This window comes from Copadichromis virginalis, linkage group LG18 (genome assembly GCF_057382275.1).
Source record: "Copadichromis virginalis isolate Kocher_CV1m ecotype Utaka linkage group LG18, C_Virginalis_male_GT1.1, whole genome shotgun sequence".
NCBI lineage: Eukaryota > Metazoa > Chordata > Actinopteri > Cichliformes > Cichlidae > Copadichromis > Copadichromis virginalis.
This window is the reverse complement of record NC_140635.1, coordinates 21,834,759-21,852,199: the sequence shown is the minus strand read 5'-3', so window position 1 is coordinate 21,852,199 and position 17,441 is coordinate 21,834,759. Positions and strand designations below refer to the sequence as shown.

General features: G+C 42.5%; 1 protein-coding gene and 1 pseudogene across 2 annotated transcripts; both read right to left on the bottom strand.

Moving 5' to 3' along the window:
* Window positions 1–407: 407 nt before the first annotated feature.
* Window positions 408–11,592, bottom strand: acsl3b (acyl-CoA synthetase long chain family member 3b). Of its 2 annotated transcripts, XM_085438878.1 has the most exons (16): window positions 11,387–11,592; window positions 10,429–10,580; window positions 8,495–8,984; window positions 7,714–7,891; window positions 6,764–6,873; window positions 6,467–6,605; window positions 5,734–5,884; window positions 5,404–5,527; window positions 5,212–5,283; window positions 4,961–5,100; window positions 4,328–4,500; window positions 4,143–4,217; window positions 3,854–4,045; window positions 3,654–3,768; window positions 3,412–3,569; window positions 408–3,235 (listed from the first exon to the last, which is right to left on the bottom strand). In XM_085438878.1, exons 3-16 carry the CDS (start codon window positions 8,843–8,845, stop codon window positions 3,078–3,080), a joined length of 2,136 nt encoding a protein of 711 aa, XP_085295004.1. In that variant the 5' UTR covers window positions 8,846–8,984; window positions 10,429–10,580; window positions 11,387–11,592; the 3' UTR covers window positions 408–3,077. The 2 variants fall into 2 exon arrangements, with proteins under 2 accessions (XP_085295004.1, XP_085295003.1); XM_085438877.1 differs by lacking the exon at window positions 10,429–10,580.
* Window positions 11,593–15,034: 3,442 nt separating this feature from the next.
* On the bottom strand, window positions 15,035–16,571 carry LOC146687782 (RING finger protein 228 pseudogene; annotated as a pseudogene).
* Window positions 16,572–17,441: the final 870 nt, after the last annotated feature.

Genomic DNA, 17,441 nt, shown 5'->3' with positions numbered 1-17,441 from the left:
GATTATCTGCAGCCCTGGTGTTGAATAATGGATCCTGACTACATCATCTATGTTAATCAGCAGGTGCGTTCAGAAGGAATTCAATAAAAGTTCTTTTTTTCTTTTTCTCTGATTCAATTTCTCAAGAAAGGGTGAAGAAAAAACAAACAACACCTTCCTTTGTTTACTAGCTTTAAATGAAGGTCGACTTCCAGGACTGGATGTTCCGCTTGCGTCGAAGCGGCACACAGCCTTTCACAAACCACATCCGCACACGCACACTGGCCTTCGTTGCCATAGAAACTCTGCTTTGAGGATGATTCCAATCAAGCTGCTGATTATTAGTCACACGTTAAACCTCACAGACTACGTTCAGGTGTCTGACAGACACACACACAGAACTCCAAAGCACACAAACACCAGCAGTATTTACAACACAAACTTGTTTATTTCATGACATAATTTCCAAGGCCAAATCACAAATAAATAAAAGGAAGAAGACACTTGCAGTAGCTCAGCTTTCAGGCCCACCCCGAAAAAAAAAGTTCAGTTACAAAGATTACTAAACATATTAACAGGAAGCTTTACACATGTACAGTTATTGGTACTTTTAATGAACTTTGATCTGTGAGACCTGCCCCACCCACCCCCACCTCCCTGATATTTACAAAGAAAGAGAAAATAACAGGAATGGTGAAATTGATCTCTGCACCACCCCTCAGTCTTTGCCTTGTTAGTTCAGATAATGCTTGTTGGTATGAGATGACGTGCGTCATCAAGAAAAAAAACCCCCAAAAAAACCCAACAATGTGTGGAGTGCTTCACATTCTAAAGACCCCTGAAGATAGCTCGTGTGTGTCAGAAGGCAACCAGCCGCCTCGAGCCAGGCAGAGAAAAAGCAGCAAACAGCACACACAAAGGGAGGCACGGGTCCCCCCCCCCAACTTTATCGCGATAGTTTGGTCAAAGCTAAATACGATCCTTATGTATGAAATCTGATGACATTGCCATTAGGAGGACCCTACTGTACCCTTTATTAATGTCATCTTTGTTACAAGCAAAGCAGGGTTTGCATTCAGAAAAAGGCGGCTGCAAGAAAGATGTAAACCTTACAACAAAATAAAAGAAATCGAAGAACAGGGAAGAAGGAAATAACAAAGCTTGTAAAAGTCACTTTACACTATTGCCATTCAGAGTATATCAACCACCAGCACCAAATCCATAAACCTACATTAATTAATGCATGTTTTTTTACAACATTTCAAATAAATGTCAGGTGTCTGTAGCACTGGAGACCCTTTTATATACACTGCACAAATATTATACAGATAAACCAATTTCAAGATACAGAAATGTGAATTGAGCTTCAGCTATGCATACACTCCCAACTTTTTTTTTTTTTTTTTAAAGGAGTGGGTCAATAAATTATTTCTTCAGTTGTTTGAATGGAGTGTGATTCTCTCATACTGATGTGCTTTGGTACATGTGCACTTTACATCATGCAATTTTCTACAACGCCAGATATAACTTTTTTTTTTTACTTTACAGTCTTATTAAAAACATTACATTTGCAGCACAGTACGTTCAAAAGGAGCTACATCTACACTTCTCTATCAGTGTCTCTCTACCATCGCCCACATTTCTACAGTCCTACAGGCCTTCCATTATGCACTGAAGTTGAGGCCTAAATGTTAACATGCCGCGAAAGGGCCGCTGCCTGTGCGCTTTTTTTTTCCGTCTTCCTTCTTAGATACTTTTAATATTTGAGTATAAATATTGCACATTCACTTTGCATTTCATTTTTATACGTACGGTAAAAAGGTTAAAGTAACAGTAAACAGACCTATGGTAAAAACATGTACAGTTGCACCACAAAGTAACTGGGACAGCAGTCTATGAAAGGCTAACTAGTGTAACTATTCTTCCTGTGGTAAGCAACTAAGTTCCCTTGAAACCATCCGTTTGGTGCATTGGTCGTGACTGGAGGAACATGTGGCATGGCTACTGTATGTCAATAAACCACAGAAAAAAAACTGAAAGGAAAAACAAAAACACTCCCAATTGGTCCTAATGTTTGACAATCTTGTGTAGGCAGGGAACAGCAGAAGGGATACGACTCCATCATTTATAACTAGGTCAGGTCAGTAAGTCAGAATTTAAATGTACAGACCTTATGACGCGGGCTAATAAAGGAAAAAAGATACAAAAGAAGAAATGAAAAAGCTTGTAAACAAAGACCATTAAAGTACAGGTAGCATGAACAAAACAAATAATAAAAAAGGAAAAGAACCCCCACCCCCTACCAAATAATACCACCATAAAGTAAAAGTATGAAAATGTATTTGAAGACATCCTAATGCTCAAATCTCTCATGGCTTTGGAACACCCATTCCTTACACAGAAAACTGATCAGATGGGTTTAAAAGCTAACAAACCAAACATGAAGGAAATGTTGAAATGCGGATTTAAAAAATAAAATAAAATAAAGACCACAGAGATCCCCGCAGACCTGAATGTTACTTTGAGCCCAGGAGGTGTCCCCTCTGTTGGGCTCATGCTACCTCCCCACCATGTCTCTGCCAGGGGTGCGCACTTCATGGCCCCCACGCGGCACACTCCAGCAAGCAGGGCAGCGGGAGGAGAAGCAAACAGACTGTGGTCGCTGACATGGGTTCAGCTGCATCAAGCTTGACATTTGTTTCACTTTGAGTCATGCAAAGGTCTGACTTCATTCGCTGTCTTGGTCGTCACAGCAACTTAAAGACCTGAATTCCTTGAAAGGGAGTGGTTGGTGCATTGCACACGTCTGGCTGGCTCAGCTGTCTGTTCAGCCTCTTAGGTTTTGACAAAAACCATTAAGCTGGATTCGAGAGTCGCCCCCCCTGCCTCCATCCTGCTTTGATCGAAGCTGGTTGCAGGGAAGCCGGGAAGGAGGTGCATGGGTCCCTGTGGGTGTGTGTGTGTGTGTATTTATGTGTTACTGGTAACTTAAATGTAACTCCTCAGAAAGTAGTCTTGGAAGTAGTATTGAGAACTGTGTGAGTGTTTTCAGGTATATATGTGGATGTGTTTACTGGTTGCTGGGAGTGCGTCTCGTGTTATTTTCCTCCGTACATCCTCTCGATATCTTCCTGGTAGTGTGTCTTTAGCTCCTTACGTTTTAGTTTGAATGCGTCAGTGACCAAGCCCGTCTCTGGGGTCCAGGGCTCAGCGCTCAGCCGGATCTTCTTGGGAATCTCAAATCGCTCCAATTTTGCTGGATGTGAGAGAGCACAATCACAAGTCAGCCTGACAGATAAAGTGTCATCTTAGTGCAAAGTCTGACACAGGGGACGGGATGCTATCTCACCAAATCTGAACAAACTATTCAGATGTCTCACTTGAGTTTTGTTAATGATACTGTACTTGGGAGATAAGACTTTTTCCCTCTACCTGTGATAGCAGCCTCAGTGATGATGCGGAGGACCACCTCCTCCATCTGGGAGTTGTTGCAGAGTTCTTCCCACGAGTCCTTTATTTGCATCTGCTCAGCCAGGGCCATTAGCTGCTTGTGGTTAGGCACCACAAAGCTGATCACATATGACTGGTCACTAAACAACAACAAAAAAAGATTCGATTACAGATTAGGCAGCAACAATGAAATAAACAGATCCAGAAAGTCTGCGGGGCTTTACCTGTTGGCATAGGCACAAATATTGTCTATGAGTGGGCAGTTCTTCAGAACAGCCTCCACTTTTCCTAGAGAGACATATTCGCCTGCCTGTAGTTTCACCAGATCTTTCTTACGGTCTGTGAGAAAAGAAGAATTATTAGAATCCCGACTGATGTTACCTCTTGTATCACATGCAGTCTAACTCATTTTTGCATTTCTTACCGATGATCTTGAGGCATCCGTCGGGGTGGAATTCTCCAATGTCTCCAGTGCAGAACCATCTCTGGCCGTTCTTGTCCACAAAGAAGTCGTCTTGGATCTTGCCTTTGCTTTTGTAGTAACCCATTGTGACATTGGGCCCACCAATCAGAATTTCCCCTCTTGGGTTGGGCTTGTCTGTGCTGTAGTAACCACCTAAAAAAGATCCGGATTTTTTGATTATTAAGCAACTTAAAGTTTTTTTTTTTTTTTTTTAATGAACTAAGGACGGATTTTCTAGCTCTGTACTCACCCTCTTCCCAGTCCTTCAGCGTGATCTCTGAACAAACCAGTGGAGCACCAACCCGCCCTGTGCTGTAGTCCCAAACTGAAAATACAAATAAGGACTTATATTAACTTTGCTTGTCATTTCTAAGTTCTTTTTATAATCGTTTCTCCTAACAGCAAAAACACATCTACTCTTTCACATTTGCTTACATTCACTGATGGTGCCAGCTCCACAAGTCTCCGTCAGACCATAGCCTTGCCCCACAGGGCAGCACATACAGATGTTCATGAATCTCTGTGTAGCAGCCGAGAGGGGAGCTCCGCCAGACAGCAGCACCCGTGTTTTCCCTCCCAAGAGCGCACGCACACGTTTGAACACCAGACTGAGGAAAAAGACAAGAAAACAGAGCAGGGTGATGATGACGACTGCAAGTGGAGGAGACTCAGACAGCAACTCCAGAAACTAAAAGAGCTTTGAAAAGTTAGCCATAAAGCCCCATAGCAAACAGATATTGATTCGTACTAAAAAATGTTGTGTGCACGCACAATACGAGAGTCAATACTACCCAAATACTCACACAGGATCCAGAGAAATAGCTCTTTTGTTATGATTAGCCAAGAAGGAGCAGACATAAATGTTTGCTTGTGTATAACTCAGAAAGCAAGCGTCAACTGTCATTAATACAGAATGTCTGAACAGCAGGTGGGCGGGGCTTCGTCGCTCACAACCTAAACTGTGTGCCTGATATCAGCACCACTGCACGTACCCTCTCATCGTACAGATTCAAACAGAAAAGCATAAAAGGTCCTGTTTCAGGGTTACGTCATGTGCATGGGTATTACCGGTCACAGAGAGGTGTGCTGTAGCCCTTGGAGATCTGCTCCATCTTGTAGTTGTAAGCCAGCACAAACAGCGTCCTCTGGAATTTGCTCATCTCCTCCACTTTGGTCATTACATTTTTGTAAATCCGATCCATGATCTCCTGCACACCAAGCAGATGAACTCTCAGTAGACATTTCTGGCATTTTAAAAGCCCCCAGTACTTTTATCTGGTGTGACTGTGTTAGGTGTACTGCGATAAATGCAGACTTACTGGTACAGCAGCCATAAGAGTGGGTTTAAGCACACTGGTATCACCTTTACTGCCCTTCTTGATCTTGGTGGACTGTGAAATAAAACAAAAGGCAACCTCTTTAAATCTTTAATGGATTGTGAATTTGCAGTGTACAGTTAGAGAGACAAGAAACGCTGACCAAAAGATGCTGCTGCCCGTTTCCCCACTGACCTGGTCTGCTAGAGTCTGAGGAGAGGAGTAGCCGATGCGACACCCGTGAGAGATGGACACCAGTTCCGCGCTGAGCTCCAAAACGTGGGCTAACGGCAGGTAGCCGATATAGGTGTCCGTCTCACTGCGAGCACACAGGTGATCTCATTAATTACCTCTAGATACTGACATAAAATTGAGATATAAACAACAAAACTGTCTCTGTGTGAGTGACAATCACCACACACGTTGGCAGAGAACGAAGTGACAGTGGAAACTCTGTGCACCAGAACGTGGCAAAACTCAGCGAGAAAATGTCAGAGAACAGCGAGAAATCGGATATTGACATACTTGAGGTTAGGGATTCGCTCCGCCATGCCTGTGATGCCAGCAATGAGGTTGCCATGGGAGATCATGACACCCTTGGGGATGCCTGTGGAGCCGCTGGTGTACATGATAACTGCGATGTCTGAGGTCTCTGGCTTTCTGCGGTCTACTGCAACTATGGTGGACAGAGAGAAGAGCGGTAATGGCTACTGGGGAAATGGACCGTAAATATAATATTTACAGAAATGAAACCGTAGTAACAACAACTGCATGGTGTGTGATGATTAAGGATTGACTTATCTTTAAGGTTTAAAAAGGACAAATATAAACACTTTTAATTGCATATAAATTTACAGTGCTTTGATCATGCCTCTTTCAATTCATATTAATGGGTTTAATTATTGAGAGATTGAATTGCTCCTCATTATGAGCCCGGTCTTCAAATGTGTGAAGACAAAGACAAATTTCAGATGAATGCTGTATATTAAAAAAATGAAAATAATAATTTCACACATCTACTGCACATGACAAAAATGCAGTTTTCAGATGTTTCAGTTAAACCAAACACAGCCGAGGTGTTGGCTTTGTGATGGCATTGTGTGTTTTGTAAGTGGTGATTTGACCTCCTTCCGTCACGCAGAGCACATCACTCCAATTACACATTAGGGTGCTGGCTTTGTGTTAAGCCTCCATCAGAGCACTTCCACTTTCCAGACCAAATTAGAAACCTTTTCAATCACCCTGCTCAAACACTCACTATTGTCAGGCCTGGATCCCATCTCCTTCACTGTGTCCATGTTGTAGACCATGATGCCTTTAGGAATGTCTGGCCAGCTTGTGGGTTTACTGTCCACTACGATGATATACTGCAGCCTCGGCACGTCACACAGAATGGCCTATGGCACAGAGATAGATGCAGGTGGGAGGGAGGAGGAAACCGTCATTAAGCTACACTTGTTATCACACTCTAATGTTGCACACAACAAACCAGCAGCTGCTGGTTGACTTTGTTAAACAGCGTACATGTGATAAGTGTAAGAAGGTAAGCAGTTACCTTGAGACGGCTCTGCAGCAGGTCTTTGCTTGTGATGATGTGCGTGACTTCGGTCTCATTCAGCCCATGTGCAATGGCCACGGGTCCGAGAGTGGCGTACAAGGTCACAACTGTCAAATTCAATTACATCCGTTTTAGTTACACAGTCAAAACAAGATATAATGGTATCAGCTTATATGCTGCCTGATAGGAGAAACTTTTCTATACGTCCATTTTCATAACCTTTTCTCTAGTTCAGGGTCATTGCGGGGCTGAAGCCTATCCTAGCTCTCATTATGTAAGAGGCGGGCAATTTAGAATCACAACATTAACCAACAAAGACACCTTTGGACTGTGGGAAGTACCTGGAGAGAACCTGTGCAGTTACTGGGAGAACATGGAAACTCCCAGAAAGGCCCCAGCTGTGTGGCAGGTTCAAACCAGGAACCCTCATGTTGTGAGGAGACATTGCTAACCACTGTAACACAGTGCCATTAAAATAGGCTTGGGATAATTTTGAAATGATACAAATCCTTTTATTGAACAAATAGGCTCTGACTCTACTGCCTACAATACCCGCAGCACTGTCTGTGGGAAGTAGCGTCACAGCTGACTACGATACAGTCAAATGGTACCTTCATAGTAAGATGCTCACTAGTCTGAAAAATATTGCTGGAAAGTTTCTAAACAATGGCACAATGACTACCCCTTTTTTCATAACTCTTATCAACAATTATATCAAATATTTTTTACTCATTAAATATCTGTATTGAAATTAGTCCCTAAAAGTAAGAATCCTCTGAGCTTTACATTAAGACAATATAAACAAAAAAGAGCAAAATAAAGAGAATGTATATTTTATTGAAAAGTGCCTTGGATGTCTTTGATATTTATTATTATTATTATTATTATTATTATTATTATTATTATTAATAATAATAATAATACACATTTGTCCTTCTGCCACTCACGTGGGAAATTGTACATGAAGCAGGCTTGTGCTGTGACAATCCACTCCGCTCTGGTCTCACAGAAGATGGCGATGTTACAGTGAGGCTTCTGATTGAGAGCTGCCAAACCACTGCCAAAACACTTTGCTGCCTGGTAGGCTTCCTCATACGACAGCCAGTCATAGTTCCCGAGAATTACCTGCAACGAACACGCAGAAACCATGCAGTCTTCAGCATTTTTGTCCTCATACTACACCAAACATTAAAAGAAAAATGATGGTGGTGCATATTTTCTACAGGGCCGGGAACGGTTTCATTCAATTGGAAGAATATGAAATGAATAAACGGAACCATAATATCCACATTTGTAGGATCGGCGCTGCTTTTTATTAGAAGGAATAACGAAATGGTATCACTGAACCCACATGAGAGGCTGCAGATATTGCTCTTATATGCAATACTGAAAAAGCCGAACATGATAGTGTCTCCTGATGGCAGCATAACACATTATTTACAGTCCGCTAGTGCCATCTACGGGTCTGTTGCTTTGCAGGTGTTAATTGGGCCCAGAGACATAGGAGCAGAAAATTTGCTGCACTTCCACCCACATTCATCACACTGTGCACAGCAGCTGACTGCACTCTTATAAACAAACTTCCCGTTATCTGACCGAGTCGCCTGGTGTTACATTTCTAAAGTTAAATGAAATGAGGGGATCTTCATCTTGACATGACTCAAACCTCAATTTTCACATGAACTAAATAAAACTAATTAAACAAATTATAAGGGTAGCATGTCTCACCTTTTTAAAGATCTTGCCGTTTGGTTGGCGCTCATCCTCCTCACTGAGCACCTCCCTGGTTCCCAGACAGTCTCTCTTAGGAAACCTTTTGGCAGCGTATTCAAACATTTTGTCCAGGGTGTCCACGCCAGGGTGGAGCCATGCAACTAGCTCCTTTTGGCTGTAGACTGCTCTGTAAGGCCCTGCTGGGTGCCCGCTAACCGAGCGTGCCTTGATCCTGCGGGCTCGTTCCAAGTTGTTGCCAGCTCCAGAGAAGAAGTACCAGGGTATGAAGGTGACGACAGAATAGACCCAGACCACTGAACGGAAAACCTGCAGCAGCAGGGGGTTCATATCCTCCTTCAACTTCATCTCTGAAGATGAAGTAAGCGCTGGAAATGTATAAAACTTGGACCTGCCCTGAAAGTACCTCAACTTGCTGCTGAGGCTGAAGGCTGGAGGCTGTGAGTTCTTTTGTGCTTTTTCTTTCTGCACAGGAAATCACCTAGACCTGCGAGACAGACACACACACACACACACACACCACATGTAACTTTAGGAACATAGTCTGGAATAAAGACGTATCAGCACATTTTGATAGCAAGGAACTGCTTCCTGGTAAAATAATCTTTGCTTGCATGAAGGCCATCTCTTCCTATTCTTAGTATCACTTTCAGTCAGCACTATTCACCTCACCAGCAGGTCTGTTTAGAGAGGAAACATGGTGCTCAGTTATAAGATAGCTATTAATTAAAGATTTATTAACAGAGCTGATATGGACTTGTAATTAACTCCTTAGCTTAAAGACAACTGACTGCCTCATGTGTGAAACTGCTTAATTTCCCCATTTCATTAATTGCTAAATTAGTATTGTGAGGGCAACACTTTGTGATCTGGAAACAATACAGAAACAGCCCTCATTTCTTTCCTTTCATCTTGTCATTTTTCAATATTTTGTAGAACACCGTTAGATACACTTATAGAGATGATAGCTACAGCTGAAGTCTTACATAAAGATATAGATAAACCAGGCCAAACAAGCTTTGGTATTGCTGGAAATGACAACAGTTAACCTCACAATCGCTGAGGGCAAAATCAAGCAGTGGCTGCATTTAAGCCAGAGAACAATGCCTCTCTAATTTTCTTTATTTCTGACTGCGTCCAGTGTACTCAACCACTTGTTTCCAACTGGATCATAACATGCACTGTAACATGCACTTTTGTACTTCTCCAAGTCGTTTGGCTGTACAACAAAAACCAACTGCAGAACGAGAGCTTGGCTATTTGTAGCATATACTTAAAGCCAAAGGGTAATTTGCAGAGTAGCCCTGCTGCCACACAGCCAGACCACATGAGAGTTGGTGACAGGCAGTGACTCATTCTGCAGCTTAATGCAGAGATGTTTGCAGACCCTCACATAACTCTAAAATGACTAAGAAGAATCTTTTCGCTTCAGCATTTATTTAAGAGGTGGGCTGACCATGTGCAAACAGAAGCTACAAGACAAGAGGAAAAGGTCCTCAGAAAGCCTCTCCACAGTTGCACCCTGAAGCTGAATTGGAAGACTTCTGTGCTGAATCTGAGTAGAGCCTACTATGCAGACTGCGCAAGTGGCCCGAGCCATAGCCAGAGTCTGCAACTGTGAGGCTGTGATGAAGCGACATGTAGTTACAATCCCAGGTAGCTGTAGGTTAGATAACTGCATAGGTTTTAAGAATCTGAATCTCTTTATTTTCATTGTACAAGTACAATGAAACTGGATATAAATAACACATACAAAATAAATAAAGGGAAATATAAACAGTTAAAGCTAAAGAAATAAATGACAAGCATTCTGCAAGTGTGTGCATCAGCCCCACTTTGTACCTGTATATTTACTGGGGGGAAAAGACAATCCTAACTGTTACTTCAATCAGGTCCAAACTCAAATCGCTCCTGCTACAAACATGTCTCACCTGTTGTACAGCAACCCAGATACCACAACCAACCGATAAAAGTCATCCATTATCTGGGCAAAGTACACTGAGAAGTCCTTCCAGCTCCAACACGTATTACAGGTCCAGCCATTGTTGGATTTGAATGACAGAGACACACCCTCTCCTGCTCACTAGTTCAACAATATAATGCATGAAAAAAATATGTCTCAGTGGGAAAAACCTGCAATCCCTTAACACACAGCTGCAATGAATAACTTTTTGATCAGAAATTAGACCTTATTTGTTAATGCCAGCCAACAGAGACTACACAAAACCTCGTGCTTGTTTTAGTAACGCAATTTAACAAACACAGCAACTTGCTGCCACTTTAATTTTAAAGTATTGTTTGTTTTAACACTAAATATGATAGCAATAGTGGCAGTATGTTAATCAGCATCGGGACAGTAGTATAAACTCAGCAACTCCCACTCTGGATTTAATCTGGTGACGAGTGTAGCGTTTAACCTAGTAATTATCATGTAATTCAGACTGAAGCAGTCAGATGAGAAGCATGACATACAGTGCGGTGTCGGTGCGTTGGTTTGGATCCTTAACAGTATTCTGTATCAACATCGTTGAATAAAACCGGCACACATAAAATAATTTTTGAGCAACACTACCGCTGGATGACACACAGAAGGTCACATGCTGCGATGCTAGCGAAGTAGCATCCAGATTAGCGGCTCAAAGACGCGCTAGCATTTAGCTATAGCTAGCCTCCACCGCCGCTACTACTACTGGTGCCTTTAGTGAAGCCGGTTTTCCCGGTGGACATTCACCGAAATTAATTTAAAAAGCAGCATATAAGCGTGGCCCGGTATGGACGTCTAAGGAGAATTAAAGGGTACGTGCCACGTTGATTAGCAAACCGGTCGCTGAAAATAAGACCATCTCTCCTCAACATCTGCAGAGCGCTCACGCCGCAACACATTCTCACCTCTTTCCTCTGCAGCTGCGCTTTCAGTCTCTGAAGCACCGGATCAGCTAGATTAGCCTCTGCAACCACAGCTCTGAGAAGGATGAAGACATCGTCTGCTAACTCAGCGTGCTTGTCCCTAAATTACAACCGTTGGTCCGCTTAAAAACCAATATAAAATTAAGTCAAATTGTAAATCAGAGCATCACCGGGCCACTGCTGCCAGCCCGGAAGATATAAAGTGACGTCACGACGCTTCTCCGCCTGCGATTGGAAGACTGGAGGTGGCGCGTGCTTGGGCCAACAGAGACGTCAGAGAGGTTATTATCGGTCACAGCCATCTACGCGGTCCTACAGCAGTAGACACAGAGTGTGGCCGCCCGTGAGGCGACAGGTTTAGTGAGCTGTTAAGTGACCGCAAGTCACATATTATTGTGTTTGATAAGCAAGTCTGCCAAAGAAGAGACAGACAGCTGTCAAATGGGCGAAGGGAAACGAGACGAAGGGAAAACAAGCTATACATACCGCAATACGTGTAAGACGCTAGGTTGTCTTGAGCAAGAACGGTTACCAAAACCACCGAAACTCCTTACCTTCCTCTTTTTGTCGACAGCTTATTAAAACCTAGGAATGTAAAGATTGACTACCTCCTTATCAGCTTTGATTGACTGTATTTCATTCTAATACATATCCCAGACCATCAAAATGATACACTGAAACGTATATGAATTAAAACCACGATGCTGTGCGTTCAAGCACCAGACTAAGGAGCACTTAGTGAGTAATCTAACTCACATCACAGTCTATTAAAATTTCAGTACCCTACCAGATATGTCAGTTTCCCCCCAAGTATTTAATTCAAATATCTAACTGCATGTGATTGTTGCACAGTTTTATTTAAGAGTTCTGAATCCTTGAAAATAGCACACTTTTGCCACAATATATTTCCCGAATTAAGAAGACGAAAGAAGCGTCTGAACTGTTGTTTCATACTTCTCCATAATTGTTTTTTTGGAGTTTCTATTCCTCCAAACTATCTGGCTAACGTTGTACTCGTGGTTCTTTTCTGGTCTATTTCCTCTCAATAGTGTGTGTGACAGGATAGAAATGAGAGAGTAGAAATATGAGGAAGATGATGAAGCTGCAGTGAGTGATTAAAGTTAGGATAAAGCTTGTTCCATATCAGCCTCTCCAAACTAAATTCATCTTTATAAAAGGTTTATTTCCATGTACCTGTATCATGTGAGAGACAGCCAGCACTCTTAATAGAGCTTTCTACAATAATGTATTGATAATTAATGGTGCTACTGTTGCAATCAGTTCAGCCTGGCCTGTGGTGGTCACTGATATTCATGTAAAATCTGTTTTTGGGGGAAACAGTTAATGGATAGTTTGCGAATTCACTTATCAGAATAATAAAAAACAGCTGCTGCTAAAAAGATCACATGACTTGATAATGTGGTTCATTCCTGTGTTTCACACACATAATAAACATAAATATGTGTGTGTTGGGTTTATTCTAACAGGCAGACATGTAAATACAATAATCACCAACATTGGTTGACTTTTAAGTGTCTTTAAAAAAAATCAATTCATATATATTTAAATATTTTTATGTAATTTTATAAAAAGAAACTTGTCTGCAATCTCATGTTTACACACCAGAGGGAGTTGCATCTCTTACGTGAGGCCCACACATTGCTCTCCTGTTTCAACTTGACTTAGACGTTATCCCAAAATGCTGCATGTGAGACAGAGGCAGAGGACAGATAGGAGAGAAACATCTCCTGTGACTGCTAAAAAGGAACACGATGAAAGTGAAATGGTTAGATGAGCTGCGTGCGACACTTTGACCCTGGACATCGATTTCTTCTCACTGTTCTTTAGAGTTTTTGCATGCTTGTTGGGCCATATGTTTTTACTGCCATTTTCTGACACATGTGCACACAAAGCCACACTTTCTCCACCACTTACACACAGACTTGGACTCACACAAGCTTGTGGTCACACGATGAGGCAAACTGCACACAGAAGGGTGATAATCTCACTCCTCGGGCTGTGTCTTTGAGGTCACGGCGGGACACGGACCGTCAGGGTGCAGATGCTGCAAGTACACACATCACTTTCATCTGCTCTGTGAAATATGTGTGTCCAATGTGATAATGACACAGAGACACACTCTGCACACACTTAAAACGATACAGGAAGAGAGAAAATGTATCATGCAACTGTCTGTCTCTTTTGAGTGTCCACGGCGTCTAATCACTGTTCCCCGGAGATTCACCTACTGTGTTATTTAAAATGTGATTCTTTCCCGCCAGTGTGATTACAACGTGATTACCTGCTACTTTAGTTATTCTGAGTTGCTCAACTTCAAATCGAAGTATTTTAAATTCTTCTCAACTTTCTGTTACTTGTGCACATCAGAAAGAGCACTTCTCATTTACAAAGGTTTCAGAATGTTAACCCTTTATTTACCACAGGCCTGCCAGTGGGCCTATTTTACAGGCATTCTTGACCATGACCATAACTCAGTTAACGTTTGAGTTAGAGACAAAATTCAAATGGTTTCTGAAAAATCTCAATTATTTCCCTTTTCATTTTACAGCCAAAATTACAAATTAGGTCTTTAGCATGTATAGATCATAGTCAACAAAGGGTTAAGTTAAAAGAAAAAGCACAACTGCTTACAATTTGAACACTTATTGGCTATACATGTGTTTGATTTCTCAGTTGCAAGGTCACATGCTGTATGATCCATGTCAAAATCTGCTGAATCCTATGCAGCATTGTGTACGTATTCTCTTTTTTGACACCTGAGCATTTGTGAGTGAGTTACAACCTTTTGCAGGTTAACTGTAGTGTTGTGCTGCATGTATTTCTGGGGAGATTTGGGAGAGCTTCAAGGCTGCAAAATTTAAAATGTTTGGAGAAATACACCAAAACCCACTGAGCAAAATTGTGGAGAGAGTGATGACCTCAAAACCTGTTCCTTTTTGTTAGAGATGTTCCACTGTCAATGTCAATGTCAATTAAAGGTAAAACTGGTAAACTAATAATGTTTGACCCCCCCCATCTGATTATGAAAATCTCTGATATCTAGTTGGACGTATAAGGAAGAGGAGGGTGGGAGTGTGTGTGTGTGTGTGTGTGTGTGTGTGTGTGTGTGTGTGTGTGTGTGTGTGTGTGCTGTGTAGGGATTAGAGAACAAAAGGATCCTTCTCTGTCATCAAAGAGGATCTGCTCTCGACTCATCCCCTGCTCTGTAGCGACAGCTTTTTATTTTTCGGGAGTGGGAGTGATGGCTGGAGGGAGGGTGGGAGATGGTGGGAGAGTTTGATGGCAGGGGATGCAGATTTCAAAGTAATCTTTAACTTTAAGCCCCACAGTCCCCATGAAATGAAGCCCTCTGCCCCAGACACACTGTTGCCTATGGCTCCCAGTGGAAGCCTGCTATCCCTCTTTTTTTTTTCCTCCTCAGGCTTTTGTCATGGTGGCACTTAAGTGGCATTACTCACTGACCGGATGACCAAATGAAGGAGTTCCTTTGAGAGACCTGAAAGAGATGGATTTTAACTCCAGAGACCAGTGTCGCCTCTTAAAACAACACTAAGTGGATATAAATGCCTACTGTGTTACTGGGATTCAGCAAATACCACAAACCAAATGGAGTCATCTCCTTGATCAGGATGGATTTAATAACCCAAACCCAGTGCACTGAAAGTGCTGCTGTTCTTATGATGATGAGACACAGCAAATACATGCAACAAATCCACAAAAATCCAATAAAACACTTGCTCTAAAAGCCATCTAAGCATGATTTTAATGATTTGATAAAGATAACTGAACCCCCATCAGGTTATTTAAGACAGCCTGCACTTCCATTATGTCATCACTTCAAAAAACTACTTATTTAGGCCCCCAACCCCAAAGTTATTTTTCTCATCTTGTTAAGGCCCATGTCCCCTCAGGGTGACTGACCTGGGATCCCCTGCTGCTGCTGCCCCGGCCCACCATGGGGAGTCAGTGTAATCACACAGAGGTAGTTTTAAGGTAAACGGGCACAGAAGATAGGAATAATTCTGTCATGTCCCATTAGCTTTACTCATACAGCTGTTTCAATGCACCTTGGGACGCTAAGCTAAAGCCTGCTTTAAATTTTAAGTTATTATTAATGGCTCTGTTTAGGTAAAGTGTCCCAGTAAAGCATGACAGTGTGGCAAAGAGTCTGCACAAGTTCAAACATAGTTTGTGCACCGTTTACTGATGTTATTACAATTATCCACAAACATACCTTTTACTAAAGTGCCATACGGGATTTATAATCACTCTGAAAAAATAAAATGATAACCATTTCCCTTTGAATAGTTCTCAACAGGCTGGGTTTCGTTGGTGTATCCGGGTGATCACGTGATATTGAGATAAACTGAGTCGCTTGCCTCGGTTTCAGGCTGATAAAGCATGCAGGCTAACCAAGTCAGGATGAGCGAGAACAGGGCAAGAATGCTGGCAACAGACAAGCAGACAGGGACGAGCGACCTGATGTGGCTGAGGTTATGCACAAAGACGAGGCCCAGAAACAGGAGCAGCAGCGTGGAGAGGAAGGAGAAGATGGCGCACACGCAACTGGTCTTGAATGCAACGTGTTTGCACGCCTCCCATCCGCTGTGGCCGGTCTCCGTGGAGGTCGCAAGAGAAGCGGGCAGACCCGGCAGCCTTTCCGCGTTTAATGAGTCCTCGGGCTCCCGCTTTTTGTGCGAGAGCTCCTCGGTGAGAGCTGTGTTGTCGGGGAGGTTGCGAACCCGACGTTCCGGTAAAGGAGTTCGGTGGCGACACACGGGACAAACGATTCTCCAGCCCCGACCCTCCCGGAAGTGCAACGTTTCGAGGCATTCCAGGCAGAAGGTGTGGGAGCAGCTCAGCAGTTTGGGACTGTGGCGCTCCAAATCGAAGTAGTTGTAGCATATTTTGCACTCGCTTTCCTCCCCATGGATGCCTCCTGCACTGAGCGCCTCCGCCATGTTCTCCATTATTGGACCGCATTAACTGCTTTATTTAACAACACTGTCAGTACACCGAGTCTCACATTTCGCCATCACACATAAGAGGACCTCCTGAAGTGGAGGACTGCAGGAAGGCAGTGTGAAGTGGAATAAATAATATTTCTGGTTGTGTTGAAATCGCGTTCCTTTCTGAGCATCGCCGTGATCTCAACACCGGAACTAACTGTTAAGCGAAAATATATATCTAATAATAATACTAATACTAATAAATCGATAGACATTGTCAAATTGATTTCTCCATTGGTCTCTGTCACCTGGCAGATTTGTCTCAAGCGTGAATCACGTGTATAAGTTGGATCTAACAGGCCTATTTAACCGTATAATTAGAATTTAGTGCCCGCGGTGTCAGTAAAGGGCACCATGTGTTGATTCCTCTACACTTCAGCACCACAGGCAGTGGACAGCGCCAAGCAGGATGATCAGCGGTGACACCTTCAGCCCGGCGCTGATCCGCTGTTGTGCAAGTTTTAGCTCAGAGAGCACCACATGGGTTACATACCAGCAGCCGGTTTAGAGATTCGTGAATGTTCTTTTTCATTATCATGTTTGATATTAATAACCATTTCCAGGAGACTCTCATGGAAATGGTTCTTTTTATTGCAAGCATAATGACTCATATTCCAGTTTTAAACTTTTGTCCGCCCTAGTAATACAAGGAGTATCTGCTCAACTTACATACATTTACACCCTATTTGGTTTGTGTGGAGAAATATTATCATCATTATTTTATTTAATGAGAAATTATGAAATTATTTAATTTAAATAAAGTCAGACCACTGGTATAATGCACAAATGTGTTATGTCTGTCCTTAAAAGTTTTGCATCCCCATCCATAGTATGGATCTCTGAATATGGAGTTAAAGTATACTTGAAACGTTTCAGAGTCAGTAGAGTCATCTTAAAGGAATTCCCTGCCAACATAGATGAAGAAGATTTCATGACCTTTCCACACAGAAACTATGTGTTACATGTTAGGACAAGCTTCTGTCTTCAGGCTGTATCTTTACACATGA